This window comes from Oreochromis niloticus, linkage group LG10, assembly GCF_001858045.2.
Source record: "Oreochromis niloticus isolate F11D_XX linkage group LG10, O_niloticus_UMD_NMBU, whole genome shotgun sequence".
Classification (NCBI taxonomy): domain Eukaryota; kingdom Metazoa; phylum Chordata; class Actinopteri; order Cichliformes; family Cichlidae; genus Oreochromis; species Oreochromis niloticus.
In genome coordinates, this window is record NC_031975.2 from 19,007,610 (window position 1) to 19,034,252 (window position 26,643).

Sequence of the window (26,643 nt, forward strand, 5' to 3'; positions counted from 1 at the left end):
TGTACTTTGGAGCGTTGGATAAGGCTTTGAGTTTAGTGTCAAAGTCAGACAGACAACTGGCAACAACAAGATGGCCAGAGTGTGTGCACTGGTTTGTTTTGCTGTTCTTTTGCTGGACATGTATGGAGTGGGTGCTGAGATCACAGAAGAAAACACAGGTAAAAAGCAGCAGAGCAGGTACTGACTGCGGTGGCAGGAAAATGAGTTCAGCAAAGTTTAGAGCTACACAAAATATAGGAAAAGGCTGGTGGCTAAGCAGGTGACCACTGAATTGCTTTTGACAGCCTGGTTAATAACCTCGATTCTTAAAGTTTTTATTCACTTGGATCTGTAAAGATTCCTAAGTGCCTAGGCTGTAGGTTTAAATATTTTTAACTGTTCATCGAGGATTACTCAGGCCAGCCCTTATCAGAAACCGAGTTTGCTTTTGTCCATCCACAGGGTTAGGATGTAAATCTGAAATATTAAGTTGATATAATTTAGACGATTTGTTTGGTGGCTGTTTGCAAGATGTCTTGTGCTGGAAAGGCAGGGATGATAGCTGGACCACTGAGTTAGGTCCATATAGCAGCCAGTCTAGATTATCCTAAGCAGATGTGGATGTAAAACTGTAGCAAGTATCAGCTCTTTGTTTGGCTCAATTAAATGATTAAGTTAGGTCAAAGGTAAAGCACGGTATCATGTATCAAAGGGATCACCAGATATATGAAGATGAGACCATAGCAGATTCTCTACACAAGTGAGAACACCAATAATATGATTACTGCAGAGGAATATCATAGACTGTACATAGAAGATGGTCACTGGACAGTAGTAAATTTTAAGCCTCAAGCTGAGCTTTTTGGTCACCATAAAGGTGTTTTGATGAGTACATTGTTGATCTGAATGAAAAAGTACAGAATCTCAGCCTGCTTCCAACAAACCTCTCCCTGCTCTCAGATTTAAGACACTTCCACGCTGGTTTCACTTTCAGTCCTGGTAGCTGTCCATCTTTTATGTACTTTTATATAGGCTTTATATACATATATATCCCTGAAAGCAGCCTTTATCAATAGTTCTGAATAATTATGTTGAACTTAGTGAGGACTCTTTGTCTTTTGTTACCCTTTCAGGAGCTGTGTTTGTGTCTCAGCAGATGGCACACACCGTGCTGCATCGTAAGCGCAGACATAACACTCCTTTTGAAGAACTTAAACAAGGTAACCTGGAGCGGGAATGTATGGAAGAAATTTGCAGCATGGAGGAGGCCAGAGAGGTGTTTGAGGATGATGAGAAAACTGTAGGTCTCTCTCTCTCTCACGCACACACACATACAATCCTATGCTTTTACCAGTATTAAGAGGCTGGCACTGCTGACACCATATTAGGATGTAAACGTTCACATTCAAGAGAAGGTGGCCATCTTGACTGTTTATATCTCCAAAAGTGAGCAGTTACAGTGGTCTAGTGATCAGAGCTTGATGGATGGTTGGTGAACTTCCCGTTTAATTTGATCTTCCTTTTTCAGATGGAGTTCTGGGCAGGCTATATCGGTAAGACAAACAAAGTACAAGTTCTCATGTTTGCTGAGAATTTATAGCCCACAGTCTTCTCTAAACCTGTGGTGTGGTCTGTCATGTGTAGATGGTGACCAGTGTAAGCCACCCCCCTGTCAGAATGGAGGTGTGTGTGAAGATGGGGTCAACGGTTATCTTTGCTTGTGCCAACCAAACTTCAGCGGCAAGAACTGTGAGATCGGTGAGCGTGGATCTGAATAACTCGGCTGAAACAAAGTTTGATCTAAGACCATAAAGTTTTGTCAAAGAAAGCTAATTCTGTTTTCCTGACTTTTTCCAGACGTGAACAAGCAGTGTTTGGTGAACAATGGCGGATGTTCTCATTTCTGTGTAATGAAGGCTAATCAAGCTGTGTGCAGGTGCGCAACTGGTTACATACTTGGGCCAAACAAGAAGAGCTGTGAGCCAATAGGTAAAACCACACACAGCATTTAGTGCAGTGGTAAGAGCGTTTTGTTTTTTCTGAACGAGTGCTTTCTAAAAAGGTAACCACAGTCTATGTGAAACATCTGCACCCAGAGAAGAAATGCAATTCACATTAAATTTAAAGTTTAACTTACTAAGTACCTTTTCCATTAACATCTGCGTTTTCCTATTTTTCATTCTGACTTCAACTACAATACAGTTTCTAAGGTTTTACATATGAAGACATAATTAAAAAAACCCCCGTCTTTATCAGGTTTTAATATTAGCTAAATACAGTTAGAAACAAAAAGACTGAACAACTATGGCTTGTTTAGAAGCCTCTAAAAGAGCATGGAAGTAAAGCATGGCATTGGCTATGATTTGCGCTTGTTTTGAAGCAGATCATCTGAGTCCCTTGTAGTCACTCGGTCAACCATGAACTCCTCTGTATACCAAAGTATTTAAAGCCAAGTGTGAGGTCATGTATCCTGAAGAATGATCCTGAGCAGAGCAGCAAATCTACAACAGAATGACTGACAAAGAAAAGAATCAAGGCATCGCAATGGTCCGGTCAAAGTCCAGAACTCAGCCTGATTAAAATGCTGTGGTGTGACAGTAAGAGAGCTGTGCATAAACAAATGCTTGCAAACCTCAATGAAATGAAGCAACATTGTAAAGAAGAGTGGACCAAAATTACTCCACAGCCACATGAGATACTGATAAAGCCATAAAGAAAAACCATTAATTTAAGATATTGCTGCTAATGGTGGTCTGGGAGCTACTGAATTGCCGATGTATATAGTTTATTTTATATTGCGTCTGCATTTCGGCTCAGTTTTTGTTACATAAATAATGACTTGGAATAATATTTCATGTGTTGTTGTTTATCCATGGTTGTATTTACCTCATTTAAAAACCAAATACAGACTAGTTAGCTTTTTTACGATGTCCTGATGTGTGAAACCTTGGAAACGACAAACTGTGTAGTTTCCTTTGTACCATGAATACATGTAAATTTTGTATTCCACAGAGAGGCAACAATCATAAAGGAAATAAGCTTTCATGTAAATACTCACGATCATTGGTCTTGATGCAATTGGTCCTCCTCATACTTCTCCTGAAGTTGTCTTCCTAACACGTCTCCAGTGGAAGTGGTGGGGTGCAAAATTTATAGTTCTCATTTTTACGCTAGTTCATGCTTCAGCAGCCGGACTAAGTAAATCATGTGAACGGAAAAAAATTCTTCTTTTCTTTTACCACAAAAAACCTTCAGGGAACTTAACAGTAATCACATTCATCTATGATATACTGCTTAAACATAATCTAACTGGTCTTTGCTAAAGATGAAGCGTTCAAAGGGAACAGAAAGGAAATGGGTATTTTTCTATTCTTTTTTTTTTGGATCAGCAGTCTGCACATGTGAGAAAAAATCTGAAGAACTGTAGTTCCAACCCCATAAAAAATGACAATGTAAAATTTAAACAAATCTAGGAGGCAAAAATGTAATATCTCCCCTATTATTTCACTTCTATTTCTCCAGAGCCATTCAGCTGTGGTCGTGTGAATCTGTCCTCCAGCTCTCTCACCAGGTCCATTCTAGAACCAAGATCGTCAAACTTCTACAACGATACCTGGAACGATTACTTCTATGATGAACTTATACCAGAGTATGATTATCTCAACCATCCCATGACCGAATCAAACCCGAGCAATGACTCTCTGGACTCTGAGGATGTGATTGTCAGTCGGCATGTGAGAAGCGTCACTGAAACACCGAAAACGAAGACGGAGATGTCGTCCTGGGGGTATGCCAAACTTCCCAATGTCACAGCTCAAGAGAACACTGACCAAAGAATTGTGGGAGGAGATATGGCCATTCCTGGACAGATACCTTGGCAGGTACTGTGATATAGGCTGGAGAGAGAAGAGCTGGGGATGCAGTGAAGGCAAATATGTGAAGAACTGGAACAAAAATCCCAGCAGGGCAAGAACATTTGCATGAACCCTCCGGGGCCTCTTCAAGTTTTATCTTAGGCAACATTTTCAAGAGTTTTAGATGTAGCTGTAAAGTAAGATGTAAGCTGTAATCCTCAAATAGTCAGCAACTTTTAAATCTGTGCAATAATTTAAATAGAAAGACTTTTGAATAGACTTTGACATTTCAACTCGCACTTGAGCGCCAGGTTTAATGAAGATGCATTAGAAGTGTAAGTGTAGACCCGAGTTTGAAGCCTGTGCCATGCAGAGAGAACGTGCTGCTTTTGAGTGGGGTTTTTTTTCAGATGCTCAAAAAACGTGGAGGTTCTTTAAAACGGAATACTGCATCACTGCTCTTCTGTTTTCTTTGCATTTCTTCCTGTGTTTGAAGGTGGCGCTGATGTTCCGCCCAGACAGTGTGCAGAGAGCGCTGCCCTTCTGTGGAGGATCCCTGCTTGCTGACTTATGGGTCATCACTGCTGCCCATTGTCTGTGGAACAGGGATGGCACAGAACGTAAATTCTTCATCAGAGTTGGTAGGAAGAACAAAGGCTACATGCATTCTTTAACATTAAATCTTTCACTTGAACTTCTAAAGTACAGATAATACTGTTTTGTCCTAAAGTATTAGGGATCAGGCTATCCCTTTTTCCTTTCAGCTTCAATGCTTTTTAACAAATTATGTTTCAATTATGTTTCTTTAATGTTTTTTCACAAGTTGTCTAATACTTTAGACTTCGCTTCCTTGTGCAGAAATTTACATTGTCTTAGAAAATCTTAATCTTAATCTATGCTTCCAGGTGAACATGATGTGAACCAAGATGAGGGTCCAGAGCGAGACCACGAGGTGGCCGAAAGGCATCCCCACCACATGTATGATTTCAAGAACTCACCATATAACCATGACATTGCGCTCTTAAAGCTTGGCAGTCCAGTGGAATTGTCCAACAAGCGGCGTCCCATTTGCCTGGGCCCCAAAGACTTCATACAGAACATTGTGAGAGAATCCACAGTCTCCCTTGTGAGTGGATGGGGCCGGATAAGGTTTCAAGGCCCCGAGGCCACCAAGCTCCAGAAGCTGGAAGTCCCCTATGTGGACCGCACCAAATGTAAACAGAGCAGCCGAGACCATATCACCCGATTTATGTTCTGTGCAGGCTTTGAAAGTGAACAGAAGGACTCGTGCCAAGGGGACAGCGGTGGGCCGCATGCCACCAATTACAAAGGAACTTGGTTCCTGACAGGCATCGTCAGCTGGGGAGAGGAGTGTGCCAAAGATGGGAAGTATGGCATCTATACCCGGGTCTCACACTACTACAAATGGATCAGTAACGTAACAGAGATCAGTATAAGCAATTAACAGGATTCATGACTCAGCTGTAAAAATAAACAAGTAGCATGTGTTGAGTTTAGCCCCCGAGGAAGTGAATGAAGTGAGAAATCCCCCATGTTCTTTTTTAGTACCTCAATAAAACATATCAACTTATCTGAGTGTTTGATTATCATATGATGTTCTCATTTTTGATGACAAATATGATTTAAGCAAATTTGCATCAACAGGAAGCTCTATATGAATACCCCGTTTTATCAATGACATGAAGTGGTAGTGAATTTTGCTGGGACCGGGCCATTAAGAAGCACCATAAAACTAACAAGAGGATTATAGATGTATCGTTCAAGCAAAGGCTATACAAAAGGGACAAATCACATCAGTCAAGCTGAAACAAGTCCAGTGTTTATATTTTCAGAAAATAATTATGTACATAATTAGTATTATTTAAAAAAAATACAGTTCAAATAAGCAAAAGCAGCAAACACCAAGTTAAAGCACTGCCACGAAAGACGCTAAAGCCTAACTGAACTAATCCATTAATAACTTCTGATGCTACAGTGTAGCCAGCGGTGGGTGGATTTCAAATCAATTTAAAGTGATGAAATGTTATTTAGTATTGCGTATCAGTGAACATGCTTCATTTGGATGGTCGAGCGCTCACTGTCAAATGATTCAATGCTCCCACTGTGGGTGCTGAATACTGTGAAAATTAATCTTCACTTAGTGTACAAGCTAATCTTGGATTTACTGCTACTACAAGGATTTGATTCAAATATTCTTGCAATAAATTCATTTCTTCACTTGATAGCAGAGTATCAGCATCTGTCTGTCCAAAGCAGTACCACCATTCAGACTAAAATACTGACTAAAATGATGTTTAACATTGACAGTTTCGATTTTTAATGTTTACATGGTCACAGTCTGCTGCGGATGTCTAAATAAGCTGCCAGCAACTTAGATAATTACACTACATCAGTCAGAGATGAGCTCTCAGCTCATTTACAGTTGAGTGGCAGTGTTTTTGTGAACACTCTGCACACTTCACACACTTTTCTGGCTTATTTTTACAACGTAGACAATGTTGGACTGGGCAGTTTTAAAACAAGGCAGTTCAAAATACATTTCCATATTCTCAATGAACCCCCTCAAATTTCATATTCACAAATATGCTCAGGTGAAAACTCCACATTATTCTTTTTACAGGTAGTACCCAACACTGAGCATAGTTTCTCATTGCAGGTGGAAATAAAGCTACAGTCATATGTAGGGTGTAACTTACCCATGCACAGCAGCAAGCAATCAATCAATATGGTAAAGCTTGTCAGTGATAATGGTTTTAGCTCTAAAAGACTATGATGGATGGAAAAGCTACTGAATCAAATGAAAAAAAAAAAGCATAGCAGAGAATATAACTTTCATTAAAAACTATTTTATCACCATAAATAACAGCAACCTAGTCCTAGTGTAGTTTTCAGGAGACTCTTCATAAAAGAGTGAATCACCCTGCAACTGAAACTTTCACCAATGCTTTTTTTCAATAAAATACAGGAAATATTTAAACTTGTACCACCAGGAGAGGATCTGTCCGTATCAGTGTTCCTGGACTCCAAAGTACACAGTGGCAAGGATGTACGATTTAGACCTAATTTAATCTGGTTGTTCAAAGTGCACTGACAGAGGTTCCTTGTTCCGTTAATTACCAAAATTGTGATCAGAGATTACAGGAGAAGGACTTTGAGGTCGAGGCCTTTGGTGTCCTGTTAAGACCCAGGGCAAAATTTTGTGTATTGCATTTGGTCTTCCACACTTTGGGGTGGCACCACAAGATGATGAATTGATTCACTTTATCATATACTGTGTCAATAATAACGACTAAAAATGTTCTAGTTTGCTAAAACTGTTGGCAGATTGTTTATCTCCACTTTAAACTCCCAAACTAATTTTAAACAATGTTTTTTTGCCTCTGCCTTTCCTGCTACGACACGTCATTAAAGGGGCCGATTATTCTCATTTCCTGCTCCATATGTTTTATTCTTGGAATCTACTTAAGCAGCTTGGCATGATTCAAAGTTCAGAATAATCATTTATCTCATACTAATTACACTAACAGTGCAGTTTCCTGTTCCATCCCTTTAAGCTAGCTCATTTCTCATTTGCACATCATAAACATCATAAAACATCATATCCATTCTCACTGATGTCATAAAGAGCCGAGAGTAGAAGGAACTGTATGAAACCAAGCATTTGGAGCTATTTGAAGCCTTATCTTTTAGCTTACAAGGATTACTCTGGCCATGCTTAATATGAGTAGTACTGCTGTAACAGGTAATTATTTAAGGAGAGAGAAAAGTAAAGCATAATAGGTCCCTTTTAATTAAGCTAACTGTAAACAAGGGTATGCAGTAATTTTTTTCCCACACTATGAGCACTGAGTGTCAAATTGTCTAGAGCTAGTATGAAAGCTGAAACCTGGAAAACTAAAATGCCATATTTTCATTTTTTTCTTCTTCTTTTTTAAATTTTTTATCACGTAAACAAAGCTGACAGACATTCAGTGTTCACTTTGGCTGCTAAGAGGCGGCGACGACATAACCAGGGCATTTCTGCATGACAGTTAGCTTAGCTGTTTGGCACAAGAACAGTAATGATATGTTGGTAGACATGATATTTCATAAGAAAATAGAAATTATACAGCTTGACGTCTAGAACAAAAGTCCACTCTGAACATATAAATAAAAGCCCCTGTTTAAAGTCTTCAGTCCAAAATATTCTGATGTATTGCTGCCGGAGAAGGCAGAGCAAAGGATGGCTTGTATGTGCTTTCCACTGTTAAAGTCTTCTGAGGTTCTTTCTGGAGTTCACAGTCTTCAGAGGTGAAACTCTCACAGCAGTTTGAGGAGTAAAGTCTGTGGCTGATGTTGTGCTTCATTTTGATTGACAAGCAGATTCAGATGCCCATTTTTTCAGGAAGTTGATGGAATATATAAGTCTGTGTGTGTCTGTACACATGGAAGGATATTCAGGCAAAGAGTGAGCAACAAACAGGCACACTTCTTCATTCATCCTCTGTCCTGATTGGCTCTCAGCACGTCTCTCCCAGAATCCTATGTAAGTCCTCGGGTAGGACGCGGCCTTCTTCGCCACGACTTATATTCTTCACTATCCTGCAGTTATACACAACACCAATGCGCAAAATCTTGTTAAACATTTCAACATTTGAAAATGGTTGAATTCAAGATTTCTGAAGAATGTGGCCAGTCTTACCACATTCCTGATGAATCCTCATGCAGCAGCTGGATGACATCACCACAGTTAAAGATGATGTCATCAGAGCTGGCCATGGTGCTCTCTACCATCACTCTGTACCTGCCTGCCACCTGGAACAGAGTAAAAAAATTAAAAACTTAGGGAACAGTGTATTCAACCCTTTGCCACATGAATGAATAGACAAGACACATACATATTTACTCATTAAGGAACTCATAAACCACCACAGGCCGCAAAGAGCATCGTCGCACAAAGTATCAGTGTATAATAGATGGTACGTCAGTCACAGTGTCCTTCATAGTCATATTGGATGGGGGAAAAATATCAAGAAGGCAGGTCTTGTCTAATATCAGTCTCCAGTAGGAGGTAATGAAAAGAGGAAGAAGAGGAAGAAGAGGAATGAACTGCCAGAAAAGAAAGTTGGAGGATCTTTGTTAAAAACAAAGACATAAGACTTATAGCTCTTATCCTAATGATATTTTGAATTCTGGTGTAAGAAAATGACAGGCTGGATGCCACCACCCATTTGAGGGAGGTCTACTAGGTTCAGGTAGGACCTTCCACCTGCTGTAGCTGCACAGCTTTATGTTCATAATTTTCCCTTAAAGAAGCGGTAGGCTTCATGCAAACGCAAAGAAACAAACAAAAAATAAGAGCTAGAATTTTAAAAGCTTTAGTAAGTCCCTCCCATCAGGCAAGCACATTTAAACTGCTTTTAGTAGTCAATGTTCTCTGCATAACCACATCTCAATTTCTGTGTGAACTCTGTGCATATCTCAGGACTCATGTGACAGTAACAAAATCTCACCAGTGGGGCAGGCTGATCCTCCTCCTCCTCCTCTGAGTCTGATAAAGCGGAGAGGTCTGTAGCACCCCAGTCTTCCAGGCCCTCACAGATTGCCACTGAGTGAGCATTCGCAGGCCAACCTACAGATGAAAGACAGCTAAAAGAAGTGAAGTGAAACTGCAGAATTTTTCTATTTCTTTGTTTTGTAAATGAGAAAATTGAACAGTTAAATGTTAGTAATGAAATACTCATGGTAAAAAAGAAAGGTCAATAAGGTCATTTCCAAACAATCTAAAGTCCATCATTCTACACTAAGAAAGGTTATCCACAAGTGGAAAACATTCAAGACAGATGCTAATCTTCCCAGGGGTGGACATCCTAGAAAATGTTCACTAAAGTCAGACCATGCAATGCTGAGAGAAGCTGCAGAATACCCATGTTAAATGTTAAAGTTCATGACAGTGCAATTAGAAAAAGGGGAAAACAGGGGTCAGAGGGCCCGGTGGCGCCAGTGCTCGGCAGCCTCGTCTCTGTCAGTGCGCCCCAGGGCGGCTGTGGCTACAATGTAGCTTGCCATCGCTAGTGTGTGAATGTGTGTGTGGATGGGTGGATGACTGAACGTGTAAAGCGCTTTGGAGTCCTTGGGGACTATGTAAAGCGCTATACAAACACAGGCCATTTACCATTTACCAAAACCTCTTATCTCTAAAAAGATGGTAGGGCATGGTAAAAAATCAAATACAGCATATCAGCACAAACACCTCAAATTGTGGTTTCAGGGTTAAGGTTACAATTAGGTTATGGTTAGGTTTAGGGTTAAATATTATTTTTCTTATTGTTCAGGTAAGTGGCCAGGGAAAGCTCCTGTTGATTTGATGTCCTCACTAAGGTGTAAAAACAAGTGTGTGTGTGTGTTTGTACTCCATTTGTCCAACTCACTGCGTCGAGGTGAATGAACCACAGGATCCGAATGGGCGGGGCTAGTGTGTAGCGACTCCTCCCCTCTCGGAATGTGGGAGTGGTTTGTTGTAGAGGAGCTGTGAGGAACAGGGAGACACGCTGAGCAGCCTCCCACCGGCGCGCTGCCCCACGACACACACATCTCTGATGCACTAAACCACATCACAATGGGAACAAGACCAACGAGCACAACAAACAAAACAAACAACAACAACAACAACGACATCCACGGTGTCACAAAACGAGCTGTTACCTCAAACACAGTCTGTAAATTAACACAACATCCCACTCAGGTTACAGTCACATATATTTCAGCGCCTGATTTCAAAAGATGTTCGAGGTTATCACATGAAAATCATTTATATCAGAGATCGCTGCAATATATGGAAATATTATTTCTACAATATTCTACACAAACACACATAACAGGCCCTGATTAAAGGGCATTTGCAAATAATTTCCATGTGTGCTTCAACCTGCTTTATGTAGTAGACGGGTGAAGCTTGTCCCATTTAATACAATAACTAGAAAGAACATTAAGGCAGTACAATAACAATTGTCTGAATGCTTTAAGCCTTCCCATCTGCTAAATAAAGCAAACACTGCAATTACTTACAAATACTGTTAGGCCTACACAATTGTTAGATCCACATATCATTCAAAGAGTGGCAATCCTTACAGTATTTCATCATCCATACTGTATATTAGTAAGAATCAAAAAGTGCTTCAAGACAATGTCTGATCGGGGTTTTACCATGCTCAAATTCTTAAAAGAAATCGCTGGTATCATTTAATGTATGTCAACAACTCCCATGATAAGACCAACACTAACAATGGGTCATGGTCCTATTTGAGTTTTGTGTTTAAACATTTTAGTCTGAGTTTCTGTTTGTTTTTTGTTTTTTTTATCATTCTAGTGCTTAAAGTTTGTTGTACTTTTTAAAACTCTTTAATCCTCATTCCTGTGGTACGATGACTTTTAGTTTTTTAATTTTACAGAATATTCTGCGTACGACTTTTCACCCTCAGTCTAGATCCAGGTAAGGAAATCCTGGATGCAATCACAGAACTGTAGCTAGGGTCCCCTCCTCAGTTCAGAGATGATCTTTCCCTTTTCAGGTAAATGTCCTGCTTGACTGCCCATTCAAACCAGCGTTCCTCCCTGTCCAGGATGTGTACATTCTTATCACTAAAACAGGGGCCACTGGTTGGTAGGTGTAAATAGAGTTTTTACCACATGATGCAGCTCTTCTGCTTAGTCAGTTTTCCCCGAAGTATAAATGACAGCGATCCTCCTGGCACTTAACAGTGTACACTATATTACTCTGTTTTTACCGGGGGATAGGATCCTTGGTGTGAACCAATTTTGGGTGCAAGTCTTCTGGGCTTGAAAGCCACAGAGACGTGTTTTGCAAAAAATGCATCAGCAAGACTAAAGAAATCACTCTGATGTGAGATGAAATGCTTCTCCGACTGAAAACACAGCAGTGCTCACTTTTCTTATTCATGTTGTTTAGTCAAACTCTTCCTCCTTCTGTGTTTAGCATTTGTCTTTTGGGTACTTCCCGATGGTGATGCTGAGCTTGCGTCATAAGGACTCGGTTTGCTTTATGGTTCTTCCTATTTTACCCTGGTACCTTTTGTTTCTCTTTTCAACTTGTGAATTTTGAAATCAGCCATTAAAGCTTGTGTGTAAATTAGTTTTGCATCCTACATTTTGGCCCTCAAATCTACTATCTCATCTGTCTCTGTCAATACCTTCTAACACCCTTTATAATCTCCTGGTTCCCTATTAAAGATTTCTATAAATGCTCACAAATATGGATTTTAATTTTACATCAAATGTTTAATAGTTCTTCATAGCTGGGCACTTTATTTATTTTTTTATTTTTTGCATTATAAATAATGCAACTGTTGTAACCTAGTGCCAGTGATTACAGTAAAGAAAGAGCACTGCAACAGTATGTGTCACTGATATGTTTAAAAAGGTTTCATGAACAGTGGAGGTCCAAGCAAAACCTGGCTGAGACTACAAATAACAACATTAGTTTTGATCTCTTCGTGGAAGCTGCTGACAAAGAGAAAACATACCAGTGTTGATAAATTTCCCATAAACTGTATCTCCATGATCTTGCACATTGTGACACACACAAGGCACAGCCATTACTTGACCTTACAACATGCTAGCATGCCACCTGTAAACATAAAACTGTCATCTCCAGAACAACTCCACAAACAAACACCCGCAAACTCCAACACACTGCAAAGCTCCATCACTGACAATACTTTGAATAGCTTGCAATCATCAAAGCAGCAAGTGCAAGATGTTAAAAAGAAAACCCCTCTAAAAGTAGTCTTATAACTACCACACACTTACAGTTACCTCTTCTAGCACATCCTATCACTTTAATGGTCACCACGGGATCAAGAATGTATCTGACAGAGTCACTTAAAAGAATGTGTTTAAAAGAATGTAATGCACAGCCTCCCTGTTACAGTCAATAGCACTTTAAAGCATCTAATCAGGGACTGTTGCAGTGAGGTGAATATGCATGAATATGAAGAGGAATCAAAGCCCAGCAGCACAGAAAGAAACTGTAGCAGGCCTAAATTAAGTGAATGGCACTGTCCATGGTGCTGAAAACCAGCAGCTTTAAATATCAGAGCTGAAGACAATGTTGTGCCATCTGCAGGATTTGGCAGTTCAGCCATGAATGCCAGATCTCGCGGGTAATGACAAAGATGCTGATACATTCACATACGGAGCCACTGCGCACATGCACACTGACTCAGTAACATCAATAAACTGTAAAAAGATTATTATGAGAATTATGATTGTGGCAATGGCGGATATCCTGACTTGTAGGCGGGTGTTATGTGATCGGGAAGTCATTCCAGAAATTGGATTTAAGGGTCAAAACACAATCTTTTTCTTCCCAGAATTTATCAGGTTTTAAAAGAATAGAATGGAGTTATCAGACATGGGCTGACCTTTCTCACCACACATGAAACATCATAACAAGCTTCTGTGATGCTGTATGGGGATGAGGGAATTTTGAAATTCTATCCACTGAGTTACTCATACAACCCAGATTCCAAAAAGTTGGGACACTGTGTAAAATGTACACAATGATTTTCAAATCTTATACCCCCCCCCCCCTCCTAGATTTTGATGGAGGGCCTTCCCTGAAGAAGACATAATCTGGATGGGGGTATATGTTTCTCTATAAGCAGTATAGAGACGTGTTGCCACCATGAATCTTAAAATGAGTTAATATTTTTCATGAACCAGTAAAATGCCTCAGCTTGTACGTTTGATATGTTTGCATTTTACACAGCGTCCCAACTTTTTAAAAAAGCTATTGAAAAAAACTGAATCTTTTTGGTTTGTGTGACCTGAATAAAAACTGCATTTCATGATTCTTATGTAAATGTTTTTGCACATCCCTACATCATGTGAGGTCATGCAGAGAGAATCACCTGTCAGAGAGAGGGTTGTCTGAAAGCAGAAGAGAAGCTTCATCTAAGAAAATGAGATGACATAGAGGAATGAGTTAGATGTAGAAGGAATAAAAATCCAAAAACAACAGAGTAAAGGAAATTACACTGCTAGGAAGGACTTTAAGGTTTCAACAAAAACCACAAAGCACTTATGAAAAAAAAACACGACTGAACACAAGTCATATAAATGAAATCGGGCTTTTAAAAAGGGAAAAAGAACAGGTCACAAAGCAACATCAACATTAATTGAAACCTTGTAGCTTTTGCTGGTTGTTGAGAATTTTTCGAATCTCCATGAGCCAGGCAACTTTGACCTCCACCGTGGGAGCCTAATAGAAACACAGAGTGAATATAACACACTACAAGACACTGAAAAGTCTTTGCAGTTACACTTAAAATAGAAAAAAGAGCATCACATACCTGAACTATGTACACCACTTCTCTGCTGCTATACCAGATTTCAAATTTCTTCACATCTCCTTTCACATTTTCCGTGATTCCCACTGCACTCATCTACAGACAGAGAGAAAAACTGTGAATTGGAAACATAAAGTGTTTGAGTTGCCTGATAATGTGAGAGAGTTTTTAGTGTCATTACTCTGAGGCAAGATTTGAAGCTGTAGAAGGGCGTCCTGTCGTGGTTGTCCTCGTCTCTGCGCTTGCAGAAGAGCAGGGCGTGCTCGTAGAGGAAGAGGTGCCTCTGCATGGGTTTGAATCTGGCCAGCTCTTTCATTCGCACCGCTGCCCTTTTATGGCTGATCCACACGCTAAAGCTGCCTTGCATCACGACACGGCCCAGCTGGCTGAGATCACCCTGTGTCAAGGAGACAGACAGATGGATACACTCAAGACTCAAATCTGCAGCTTGCCAGCAAAGTAATATACTGAAGGTTTTTCCACACGCACAATCTATTCTTATCACAACCAGTAAGAAAGATTTTGTGCTTTGCTCTAATAAGATTAAGTGTGATGATAGGTCATAAATCTGCCAACCAGTAATGTGATTGTGTGTCTGCTGTTTTATTTGTTGATTTGACTGGCTGGTACCTGATATCCGGTGATGGCTATTTGATGCATGGAGTCGTTGACAGACTTCAATAGCTCCAGCATGGAGTCCAGAGCCTCCTGGAGTTCACAGCGGTATCGCTCCTCTGTGCAGTGCTTTAAAAGCTCCTGAACAAGGACAGGCACACAGCATGACATGTCAGTGGATCTTACTTTATCTAATCTGGTCTGCCTTGATGTCTGTCCACTTAAATGGCTTTATGCACATGTAAATCATTGTCAGCCTGTCTGTGACTCTGCAAATTGAATAAATGGATCCAACCTGTTGCTGTCGATTAGTCTCTGTGCCTTTTAAAATTGTGCGTCTCCACAAAAGTCATTTTTATTTGTCTGCATCTCTGTTTCTGTTGAAATAACCTTCTTATCTGTTTGTCTCTCTGTGCCAGCGTCACTTTGTCCATGCGTCAATTCAGACAAAAGCAATTACTGCACGGATGGCTTGTCCACATGAGATATTACTACTATTAAAAAAGCACAGCAAAAAAAATAATTACCGCTAATAGAAAGAAAAAACACAGAGGTCAGGACAAGAACCGCAGGCTCACAGAGCTCAGTCTTCTATCAACATTCTCTCTTGTAGCTCAAAGTTCAACGCACAGACATTTTCAATTATGAAACATGTTTGTTTTCCTGACCTACTTTGCTGTAGCCAATAACATTAGCAGCACTTTTTTTTCTGGTGATGAGTTGATACAATTTGCGCTGTATGAGGGTGCAGTTAAATTTTTACACAATAACATAGTGGATGAAAGCAAATATTAACATTTTCACCACCAGAGTATTTATTTGAGCTTCTGAGTGACTCATGAATCAGTAATCATTCAAGATCTCCCTGAATATTTTTGTTCTATGAATACAGATGCATACTGTAAATCATGAGAAAGTTAGGATTTTTTTACATAATCGCATGTTGTAAAAACATTGATTGCTGTAATATTTTGTGACTGGCAGGGGTCGTGCTAAGTTGACAGTAAAAAAAAAAAAACCAGAAAATAGTGAAAATAGTGAAAGTTCACGTGTTGCATGTATTGTTCATTTGTAACACAATATCTGATTTTAAGCTTTAGTAGCATACTGATCTTCATTAGGTATATGAAAGTTTTTGTTATCAGCGGTTGTAATTAGAGCTAACCCATACACAGACCGATAGCCATACCGATATTTGATGAACATCAGTATTATAAAAATTTGCTATTATGATATTTATCCAGACACACAAAACGTGAACAGATTTCTCTGACATTTGTCATATGTATTGGTTTACTCGTAACACGGTTTAAATGTGTTCCGGCGTCTCTTCTTCATAAATGTCAATAGCAACAGATCAGCAAATATCTAATATCGAAAATATCGGCAAGCCGATAAGTTTTTTGGGCTAGTAATGAAATTATAAGTCAAAATTTACATTTCTTTATTATACATTGGCAACAGACTCAGAATTATTAATTTCAGTGAGTGGACTGCATTATTAATAAGTTTTTATAGCTCAAATGTAAAAAACCTTGAGCAGCAGCTGGTACTTGGTGAGGCGTTGGACTGGTTTCAAGAGGTAAGAGTCCAGACCTAACTTGTGATCAAGCTTCTTCTGGCACTCCTGCAGAAAGAAAGAACAGGGATGGAGAGATCAAAATACATTCTGAACAAATATGGTACCATAAGTACAAAAAGTGAAAGTGAGTGCGTCATGTTAAACGTGCGCAACTACCTGAAAGAACGGCGAATCAGCACACTGTCTCCAGAGCAACACAGATCGAGGCTTGTTTTGGCAGTAACGCTCGTACACCTGGAACTTCTCCTTCTGCTCACACACAAATGTGCACTTAAACATGTTGTGTTATATCACATCATGTAAAGTCCTCGTGTTTTTCATCATGTCTTCCCTCACCCTTTTCAGAAAGCAAGCCCCCACGCTCTCTGGTGTCTCCAGGCAACTCTGCAGATCTTGGAGGAAGATCCTGTAAGGAGAAACCAAGAGGAACATAAAAGGAAATTGGATCAGCATGAAAAGACAGAAAGGGACAGGAACAGCTTGTGAGCTCTGTGTGTTTGTGTGTGCGGCTTGCCTGCTGTGGAACTGGTAAATCTCTGGCATGTTGCCGAACAGAACGTCCTTCTGGCTGCGCAAAGCTACAGGAAGAAGATTAGCCATGGAGGGGTCCTCCATTTCTGCCCTGTAACCCTGATAATTGCAGAGGCGAGAGGTAGTCAAGGGTGAGGAGAGATGGTAAGGCAAGCCAAAGAAAAGGAGAAAGGTTTAAATAAAATATCGAGAAATACAAAATGACAAAACAAGTCTGGAAACCCTGTCATCTGATGACCACTCCGTGGATACTCTGGCCAAGACTTGTTCTTCTGTGCCCTGGTTAATGTTGACGTTGATGAAGACAAACTAGAAAAGCTAACAAACAACTAAATCATAACCAGGTAATAGCCAGTGGTTTCAAGATTGCCCAAGACTTTAAGATATTCCCTCCTCATGCTGTCAGTGTTACCCAGACTAAAAATGAAATCTAGAAAGCCCCTGTACCTAAAATACTGCCCCTTACTATTCTTTATACTGATATGTATATCTATAAAAATTATGAAATATCCAACAAACAAAACAATACCATCAAATGATTTAAACTAACTCACCAGAAGGACAGAGAGCAGTTCATCCACATAGATCCTCTCTGTAGCTATCAGTTCCTTCATAATATGGCTAAAAAGAGTGAACGTAAACATAAACAGACACAAAAACAATATAAAACTGCTGTGTAAGCTCTGACACTCGCACAGGAAGAAGCTAAAAGGCTCCTAAATGGATCACACACATAAACCTAAAAAAACTAGCAACATTAGAGTCACAATTAACATTTAAGACTGTGTACCGTGTGACCTGCTCTGGGCTGTCCTCTGCCTCTGAATCAGTTTCAGGGTTGGGTCCATATAGACAGCTGCGGTTGCCTTGGTAATCATGCATCACCTCGATCTGACGAAACACATACAAACCACGTTAGCTTAAACTTTCCATGGAAAAGTGAGTAAAAATACGCGTTTTAAACACATGTAATAAACAGAGAGTCTGCAGATCTTTTGCCAAAGTTGCCCTTTCTCAGACACACTCCTGCTACTGGAAATATTTTTCTGGTGCATGCTGGGAGATTAAAAATTGTTTAATATTGCATTCCCATTGGGTAATGTCTACAAAGTTCAAGTCTGCTGTGCATGTATAAAAATATATTTAAAAAGCAAATGAAAGCAAACACACCAAAGTTTTCTCCTGCAGTGAAAGAGTAAACACAGACACGCACACACACACACACACACACGTATTGTATGTACATATATATAGACACACACACCTTGCGTTGGCTGTTGTTCCTCCTTGCAGCCCTCTTGCCGGGAAGCAGATCAAAGGAGAACTTGGAGTTCAAAACATTAAAGTCTACACCTGTGGAGGATATCCCACATATAAGGAAGAACTAAAAAGAAATGCTGGCAAAAGAGCAACAGCTCAAGACCTTTAGAGCACAGTCAAGACCAAAGCTTGGTTAAACTGTTGAATGCAAGAGGGACATGGAGGTAAGATAGGGAGATAACTGTGCCCAAGTAACATCCTACTCAACAACAGACATGAACCTCTTCAATAGCTCAAAATATCTCCTGTGCTTTATCATACTTTCTACTGCAAAACAGGGAGAAACCCCATTAGGATTGAATTGTTGAGAATGTGTTAAGAAGAGTGCAATGGAACAGGGTCTACCATGTTTGGGGGAGAAAAGGGGTGACTTGCAACGCTGGAAAGTCTGGTCCGGTTCTGGCCGAGGGGCCACCAGCTGTATGGGTCGGACCTGCACGTCCGCCAGCTTCCTCAGACACTGCTCCCTGTTTCTGATCATGCACTGCATTGAGTTCAGCTTCTCTGTCACCATGGAAACCTGGGACTGGACAGACACAGAGCTACTGTAGTAAACAACAGTGGTGTAAAATATATGTGTGTTTGTGTCAGCAGTTTCAGGTTACCTGCAGCTGCGGGGTGAGTATGGCTTGAAACTCAAAGCTGAGAGTATCCTGGTTGTTTTTCATGGCTGATGGCGCCCTCTCCTGGTGGCAGCTGAGGTACTGCAATGCTTCCTGAGCTCCTTCTCTGGTTTGGAACTTGTCCACCATCTGGCTGGCCAGCAGATAGGCGCCCTCGTCACACCAGCGAAGAGCCTGCTCACAAAAGACTGCTAAATACAAGACCGATTCCATGGCAACACTTTGTGCTACAAGAAAGGTGAATGATTGCTAACAGAGCAAATATTTGCTTCAGTCAACAACTGACTTGCAGATGAGAGATTTTTCTTTGTCAAATTTTTCTCAAGGACAGAAGAGCCTAGAGATTTATAGATTTATAGACAACTATAAATAGAGGCATATTTGTGATTTGGGGCTGTATAAATAAAAATGACCTGATTTTCATTAATAGCAAGAGGAAGATTCACAAGTAGATCATTCAGTCAAAAATGCACAATCATGTGTATTAATTTTGCTGTTTTAATTTAAGTTTGTATGCACACATCTTTGCATTTCTGCACATGTGAGAGTGGCCTGTGAACATTTTTACCTCCTCAAGGCGGCCCAGCAGGTCTCGTGTTCGAGTGAGCGAGGCCCTCTTGGTGCGTATGGCGATGGTGATGACATCACAGTGATGTCGCAGCTCATTGCAGCGCTGGATGATGAGCGCCAGGGCGTAGTGGTGGTTTGCAGCCAACTGGTGACCGTGTAGAATCAACACCTGGGCACGAGCCATCTCCTCCTGATTCAAGCAGAGACAGAGGTTTGAGGTTTTAATGACAAAAAGCTCAGACAAGAACGAACCTGAACAACATGCAAACTCCATCAGTATAAATTATAAGAAAAGCCTGCCAAAAGCCATAAGGGTGTTATGTTGGCTTTGTTATGTTTTGGTTAGTTTTGTTGTGCATCTAGTTTCTCCCTCCTCCTGTGTTCTCCTGTCTTTGTCAGACTTGGTGTTAGTTTTCATATCTTAATGTTAATTATTTAGTTTTTAGCTGTTTAACTCTGAAGGCTATTTCCATCATATAATCGTCTCCCCAAACCCTCATAGTTTCTACCTGCTGTGGACTGTTTCCACCTGTGTCTCATCATTCTCACCTATGTATAGTTATGCTTTTCCCTCTTGTCCTTGTCAAACCATCTATTGCACTCCTGTCTTTCTAATCCTCATTTTTTCATGGTGGTGTCTATTTTTGGTCTTTGCAACAGAAATATAAAAGGATTGCATTTTCTTGATTTGTTTGTGTCTGGGTCCTGCATACGGGTCCTCTCGACACCACGCTATGTGTGGACGAGTAATTAAAATCCCACTTTGACCCACTCTGTGTGCGGAGGTCTCTTGCTACTAGTTTTCTGCTAGCAGAATGCCTTTGCAAGTGCTTGGAGAGATATGACGTCATATTTGCTGGAGTTCATAGTTGTTTTTGGCCAGAACACAAATTGCACTTTACCAACACAATATTGAGAGTTCTCATGATGGTTTGAAGTAAGTGCATATAGCTGAAGTTTAGAAGAATCTGTGGAATGCTAGGTTGTGCACCAAAGCGAATTGGTTTTGATAGCCAGCAGCCAGAATAGACATCATGGGTATATAACCCAGTTACAGATATCACTGAAATGACTTCGCCTGCTGCTCTCCCTGCCTCAGGCTTCCTATGTGTCCACATGGAAGGGAAGGTAGATTTGTCTGGTATTGTGTGTTTGCTTGTGAGGGTGATTGCCGCTGCTCTCGCTGCCTGCAAGTATTCAATATATGAGCATTGAGAATATGAGCTTTCCACATATTCTCCTTCAGCAGATTACTGCTGAAGGAGAATAAATGCTATTTTGGATAAACAGATATACATTTTGGCCCACTTGCTTAATTTCTTCAAGTCACATGTGAGATGTTAATTGTGTGTGTGCATGTGTGTCACCTGAGCACGTTTGTCCAGTGTATCCAGGTCTTTAAGTAACTGTTCTGTCTGAACCACTGTGTGCCCCAAAGAGGGAATCTCCTTCTCCTGGGCAGAGAGCCGCTCCAGGACCTCCTCCATCTACACACACGATACCAAATACAAAACAGTGTGACTGAGATCATGAACTGCTACGACTCGTGAAAAGACATCGGCACCACTTATCACACCTGCTGGAAACTACTTTCATAGTGTAGCAGCTGGAGGTACTGCTGCAGCTTCAGGTGGTGTTTCTCAAAGAAGCCATCAAATGCCTCCTCCATGTCTCCGAGCTGTGCCAGGAGCCTAAAACACACACGCCGCATGATACAACTGTCTACTAAAAGAACGATTTAATAACATTAAAAAAGGGTATTAAACTCAGAGCGTGTCTTTCATACTCAAGCTGAGCTTCACTTATCCTCTGATGGTTTACCTTTTAACAGTGTCCATGTCTGCTTGTATTTCCCTCTCCTCCTCTGCATCTCTTTTAGAAGCTTTGACAGTTTCCAGGTTTGACAGCAGGAGGCGTCCTTCTTTCAGCACACTCCTGATATCATCCTAGATCAGTACAAAATTGATGCAAAAAAAGAGAGAGAGAGAATGATTAAGTACAGAAAGTGACAGATACAGTGTGGATGAGCAGAGAGAGGCAGGAAATGATTGGGAGTAAAACACCACCTTCATCTGTCGGTATCGGTGTGTGTGGGAGTGCAGCAAGAATTCGATGGCGTTAGCTTCATCAGGAAGTTCGGTGTCTGACAGCTCTGATCCGAACCTCTGGAGCAGCTGAGCAATCTCTTTAACTGTCACTGCAAACGTCTCAATGGACTGCAGGATTACACATTTTCACCCAAACCAAAAAAAAGAAGAAAAAAACAGAAATAAATTATTTGTATTTCAGTTTTTTGATGGTTCTCAAAATTAGGCATATAAATATGTGGAAAAACTAAGCACACCTAATGATTCAGGAGCTTGTGGAACAACCTTTAGCAGCAATAACTTGAAGTTTTTTGTATGACTTTATCAACTCCCACATTTTGGTCCACTCTTTGTCACAACGATTGAGGTTTGCAGGAATTTGTTTTTGCACAGCTCTCTTAAGGTCACAACACAGCATTTTAATTAAGTTGAAGTGTGGGCTTTGACTGGGCCATTGCAACACGTTCATTCTTTTCTTTTTTAGCCATTCTGTTGTAGATTTGTTGCTGTTCTCGGGATCATTGTCTTGTTGCATGACCTATTTATTTATTTTTGGGATAAATGGCCTCACACTTGACTTCAAGGTGCCTGGGTCCTGTAGCTCCAAATTTCACATGCTAACTGGAGCCCATAGAGTCTGAGATATAGCTCTTGGGTTTATTAAAGATTCTCTGAGCATTGCAATGTCTGATCTTGGGGTGAATTTGCTAAGACTCATCTCCTGGGAAGAGGATAGCATAGTGTTTACAACCACTTAAATGCTCCTTTTATAAGAGTTGGTTACACTTGCCAATTATCAATTAATCAAGTGCATTTGTTTAGTGGTACGCGGATTGTACTTAACCTTTTAACTCCAAAGGAAGCGCTAAACGTGTACTTAGTTTTTCACATGACTGCATATGAAAACCTGTTTCACGTGAGTATATAATACAAAAGAATTAAACATAAAGTAAAAGATCAAAAATGAAGGCTTAGAATATTTATAAAGACACATTTTTACATTCCCAGAACAGGCTATCATGGCCTGTTAAATTTAGCAGCATAGATAGTTGTCCTGGATACTAACAGAATTAGCATGACAGAAAACATGCCTAGATAAAGTGGATTATCTAGTATCTGAAGTGCGTACTGTGCGGAGGACGACCCAGTCGCTTTGGCAGAACTGCACTTTTGCAGTGAAGTCTGTTGTCAAGTGATTTTCATCAATGTAGCGCAGCAGGTCGCCAACTGAACGCAGCATCACCACCTAGAAAACACAAACACGAGGCATCTGGCTGTTACCTGGCCAGTGTTGCACTGCAGCTGGCATTTTAAAAGGTGACAAAATTAAATATACATGCACAGGAGTGCTCTAGTTTTTAACCCCTTCTCTCACCGGCATCTTTAACAGAAAGTCATCCTGACTGAAGCGAAAGCCCAGGTCGGTGCTCGATGATGGACTTGGGGCAGAGCTTAACAAACTGCTGGGGTTGAGCACCAGGATCAAATGTAGATTGCCTGGAAATGAGGTCTGAAAGAAGAAACGATATCATTACCTCACTTTATCAGTCATTTAAAGAAATGATTGGTATGTTAAATGTTTGTGAAATAAAGATAAGCATTTAGCTTATTATTTAGCACAAGCAATATTTTTCCCATGTTTTTCATGCTCCCCCTGCAGTGGTTATGTGTCCTGCTAAAGGGGCTCACCCCACAGATTGACAACCCCAGAATTAAAGAAAAAATGTGCTGCAACATGTCCAAATGCAATATCTAATATGTGAAAAGGCCCTCTTCGTGTACAAGCACAGCAGTCAATTTCTGGTAGCTACTTGAGAGGGGCCAATGTAATTAACTACTACTAGGTGGACTAATTGGTTTCTAATGAAGTCTAAAGCAGTCTTATTCAGAAATGTGAACAAACTCTAATTCTTGGGACAGAAAAAACAACAGTGTAACAATGTGGTAACCAGAGTTTTAAGGATTTATTCCTGCATTATCTGAGGACTGCAGTGTGAGAGGGATGAGAAAAGTCAGACGAGTCATTCAGAGTCACTGACAGCTGGATGTTGTTTGTCACGGAGTCTAGCAAAGCTCAACACAGCCTCAGCATCCCTCTGTGTCAATCCGGGGTGTCTTTCAGCCTCTGCAGCACTTCAGAAGGTCTTACGGTCAGCTCCTCTGGCTCACTTTGCTCTATGGTCACTCTTCTCTCTTTTTCACATCACCTGTCCACATCTCTCCTCTCACACCACAGACTGTAAACAGTATCCACTGTACAAACCCAAAGAATGCCACACCTTCTGTTGCCACTGAAGTATTACTTTTTCCACATGTTACAGGGTTAGTCATCAAGCATGTTTACTCTTTCTTCATAAGCCTGCCAGTGTTTCCAGTTATCCAGTTTCCCTCTCCTGTGTGCAGGCTCAGATAAAATGAGGCTGAGGAATTAATAAAAAATGGAGAAGACTTCTATATATAATGTAAGTCTCTTTCAAATCTGAGAAACCTGGAGGGAAGCCTATCTGTGTCTCATGATGCATTATTTTCAGTTGCTCATCTACTGATGTGTGCAGTGTAATCTAATACACAAGCAAAACCTCAAGGATGCCTCATTGGGGTTTTTTTTTAAAGCGCATTAAAAGGCATCAAGTCTGTTATCAGCTATAGCTGTGGAGCTTTTTTGGACACCAAATACACAGACTGATACTCTGCGCACACTACAAATGTCCCAGGTAAATAATCACCCAACTGCACACAGTCCCTCTTGATATTTACTAATACAGCAGCCATGATGGAGGTAACTTGATAGCTGCAGACTTGTAGGCACATCTGCACCAAACAACTGCACAGAGATTTGTGTGAGTACTTTAAATACACAGGTTTCAAAATGTGTTACATAAAGCTGCACAACTTGATCCCTCTGTGTGTGCAGACTGCAGAGCCAGAGCTGATACAGCCTCTTGTTGTTCTGCACCTGCAGTTACAGCCCAAACATTTGTCATTGGCCTGTCCTGGTCCCCGACACAGGCTCTTTAACACTGAACTGCCGTCCAACTGCGACCCCTTTTCTTAACCGGGAGGCGTGTTAAATATGTAATGCGGTGCGAACACATCCCAGCGTCTGTGTCGCAAAACCTAACAGTCTTAAGAAAAGCTCGTCTATCTTTCCGCTGCAGCATCCTCATTCTCGCCACCCCGTTTAAAGCCTCCCACCTCCCGGCGGATCTTACCGCGGCCCGGCGCAGACGGGGGAACCCCCGTAGCGGGTTGGACTCGGCCATGGCTTTTTAGCGCTTCCTTGTTCTGCCCTGTCCTCACTGGTACGCGGAAAGTCCGCAGCGGGACGTGGTGTACTGCAGCCGCAGAGATGGCACGGTAACCTCCACTGCAGTGTCCGGATAGGCAGAGCGGCGCGCTGAGTGCGCACCTCAGCAGATGCACTTCTGCTCTGGACCAGGATGGTGGGGTATGCTTCACCTGACGTCAAAGCCAAAGGAAGTTGGCCGCTTTACACTTACACAAGCCTACATTATCATCATCATTCCTGTGACCAGACGAAATAAGGATCAAATCACTCGGCTTGCTGTTATCAAGGAATATTTGGCAAAGGCGGAGACTGACGAACTCTGCGCAATAATATTATATTTGTATTATCATTTATTAACTTTAAATCTCACATCGCTGACACTGATCGTTAGTCATAAGATACCGGAAGATTATCTATGAAACAGGTGTACAAAAAATAAATAAATAAATAAAATTGAAAGCTGTATGGAAATATGCCACTGGACCCGCTAGATGGCGCGTGAAACTCAGTATACGATGAGTCACCTGCGGATCACCCTTTGGCATCAGAAGCACGTGAACATGAGGAAGCAGAGGCATTACTGAAATCTAGGGGCAGCACAGCTGAAGATAGAGGTGTCATTGTAAGAGGCGTATAACACTGAATTAATGAATGCATGTATGATTGTTATTGACATGGTATGAGGGAGGAAAGATTAATTTAATGACATGTAAAGATGGAAAAATATCCCACAGCTGAAGCTCTACCAGCAGATTGATCCAAATATCGATAGTATTGGTACCAACACTGGCATCAGTATCTTTGTTTCTATCTTCAAAGTCCAGTATGTATCCTACTGTCCATCCATCCATCCATTCTCTTCCGCAATTCTGCAATGACAGGTCTGTCACAGGGCTAATGCACAGAGACAGCCAATAATTCACACTCACATTCCCACCTATGGGCAATTTGGAATCACCAATTAACCTAACCCCACTGTATCCCAATGAACTGTGTTAAATAAAAAATTATCTTTTTTAGTGAAAAAATATTTTCACCTATAGCACATTTAAATAACCGAAGGTGACCCAAAGTCCTTTAAAGACAGGCACATTTACATTCCAAGTCTATAAAAAACACACTGTATCAATATATAAGAAAACTGTCTTAACTAATTATAGGAAGGGCAGCGCTGACACTGGATTGACCAATTAAATCTCTTATCGCAACCGTCCCGCCCCCTTCATCCCTGTGCGCTCGTGTACATTTTAGGTGTAGGTGTAAGTGTATAACAGTGATTAAAGACAGACAAACAAAAGCCTAAAGCTGTGGCTGAAAAGAGAGAAAAAGAAACTAGAAATGGAATAAAATGTGTTAAATTAACAGACATGCTAGCTGTCAACAACTAACAAGCCCTCACAATCACAAAGGGTTTCTATAGCTAGTACCAGCTGTGGAGAAGTGAAGAAGAGACTGAGGAAGGTGGTAAGAACATAATTAAGAGAGACATAATTAAGATATGAGATATTCAAGGATTCAACTAAAATGAATGCCTACTTTGACCCCTGCTAATGGCTGAAGTATAGCTTTTAATTGTCACATGCAGCACTGCTGATTGTTTTTCTTTATGCAGACCTGGCTGTACGTGGTATCACTGCAGAGTGGAAAGGTTCAGAAAGCATTCACAGCAGCTCAGCTAGCGAGTAGAGGACCACGTAAATTTACAGAGAGGGGGTCACTGAATACATAAAAAGTCGCAGAGCCTCTGACGAACTGCAAAGTTCCAACTTCAGCACTAACACTGTGCTCTGCAGGTGGCCCAGTACTTTTGTCCACATAATGTG

General features: G+C 40.8%; 2 protein-coding genes across 3 annotated transcripts; one reads left to right on the plus strand and one right to left on the minus strand.

Moving 5' to 3' along the window:
- On the plus strand, positions 1-5,424 carry f9b (coagulation factor IXb). The gene is made up of 8 exons (XM_005452623.3): positions 1-158; positions 1,113-1,279; positions 1,508-1,532; positions 1,624-1,737; positions 1,837-1,968; positions 3,502-3,860; positions 4,330-4,474; positions 4,739-5,424. The coding sequence occupies exons 1-8, from the start codon at positions 71-73 to the stop codon at positions 5,296-5,298; spliced, it is 1,590 nt and encodes a 529-aa protein (XP_005452680.1). The 5' UTR covers positions 1-70; the 3' UTR covers positions 5,299-5,424.
- On the minus strand, positions 4,921-25,227 carry mcf2b (MCF.2 cell line derived transforming sequence b). 2 transcript variants are annotated; one of them, XM_005452620.3, is made up of 26 exons: positions 24,744-25,227; positions 22,907-23,041; positions 22,661-22,777; positions 21,511-21,660; positions 21,266-21,390; positions 21,021-21,135; positions 20,812-20,931; positions 19,443-19,634; positions 18,857-19,048; positions 18,597-18,777; positions 18,196-18,284; positions 17,722-17,822; positions 17,486-17,552; positions 16,915-17,030; positions 16,737-16,806; positions 16,557-16,649; positions 16,353-16,445; positions 14,834-14,959; positions 14,385-14,600; positions 14,207-14,299; positions 14,040-14,115; positions 13,766-13,808; positions 10,265-10,362; positions 9,347-9,465; positions 8,536-8,648; positions 4,921-8,435 (listed from the first exon to the last, which is right to left on the minus strand). In XM_005452620.3, the coding sequence occupies exons 1-26, from the start codon at positions 24,792-24,794 to the stop codon at positions 8,354-8,356; spliced, it is 2,973 nt and encodes a 990-aa protein (XP_005452677.1). In that variant the 5' UTR covers positions 24,795-25,227; the 3' UTR covers positions 4,921-8,353. The 2 variants fall into 2 exon arrangements, with proteins under 2 accessions (XP_005452677.1, XP_005452676.1); XM_005452619.3 differs by having other exon boundaries at positions 10,265-10,437.
- Positions 25,228-26,643: the final 1,416 nt, after the last annotated feature.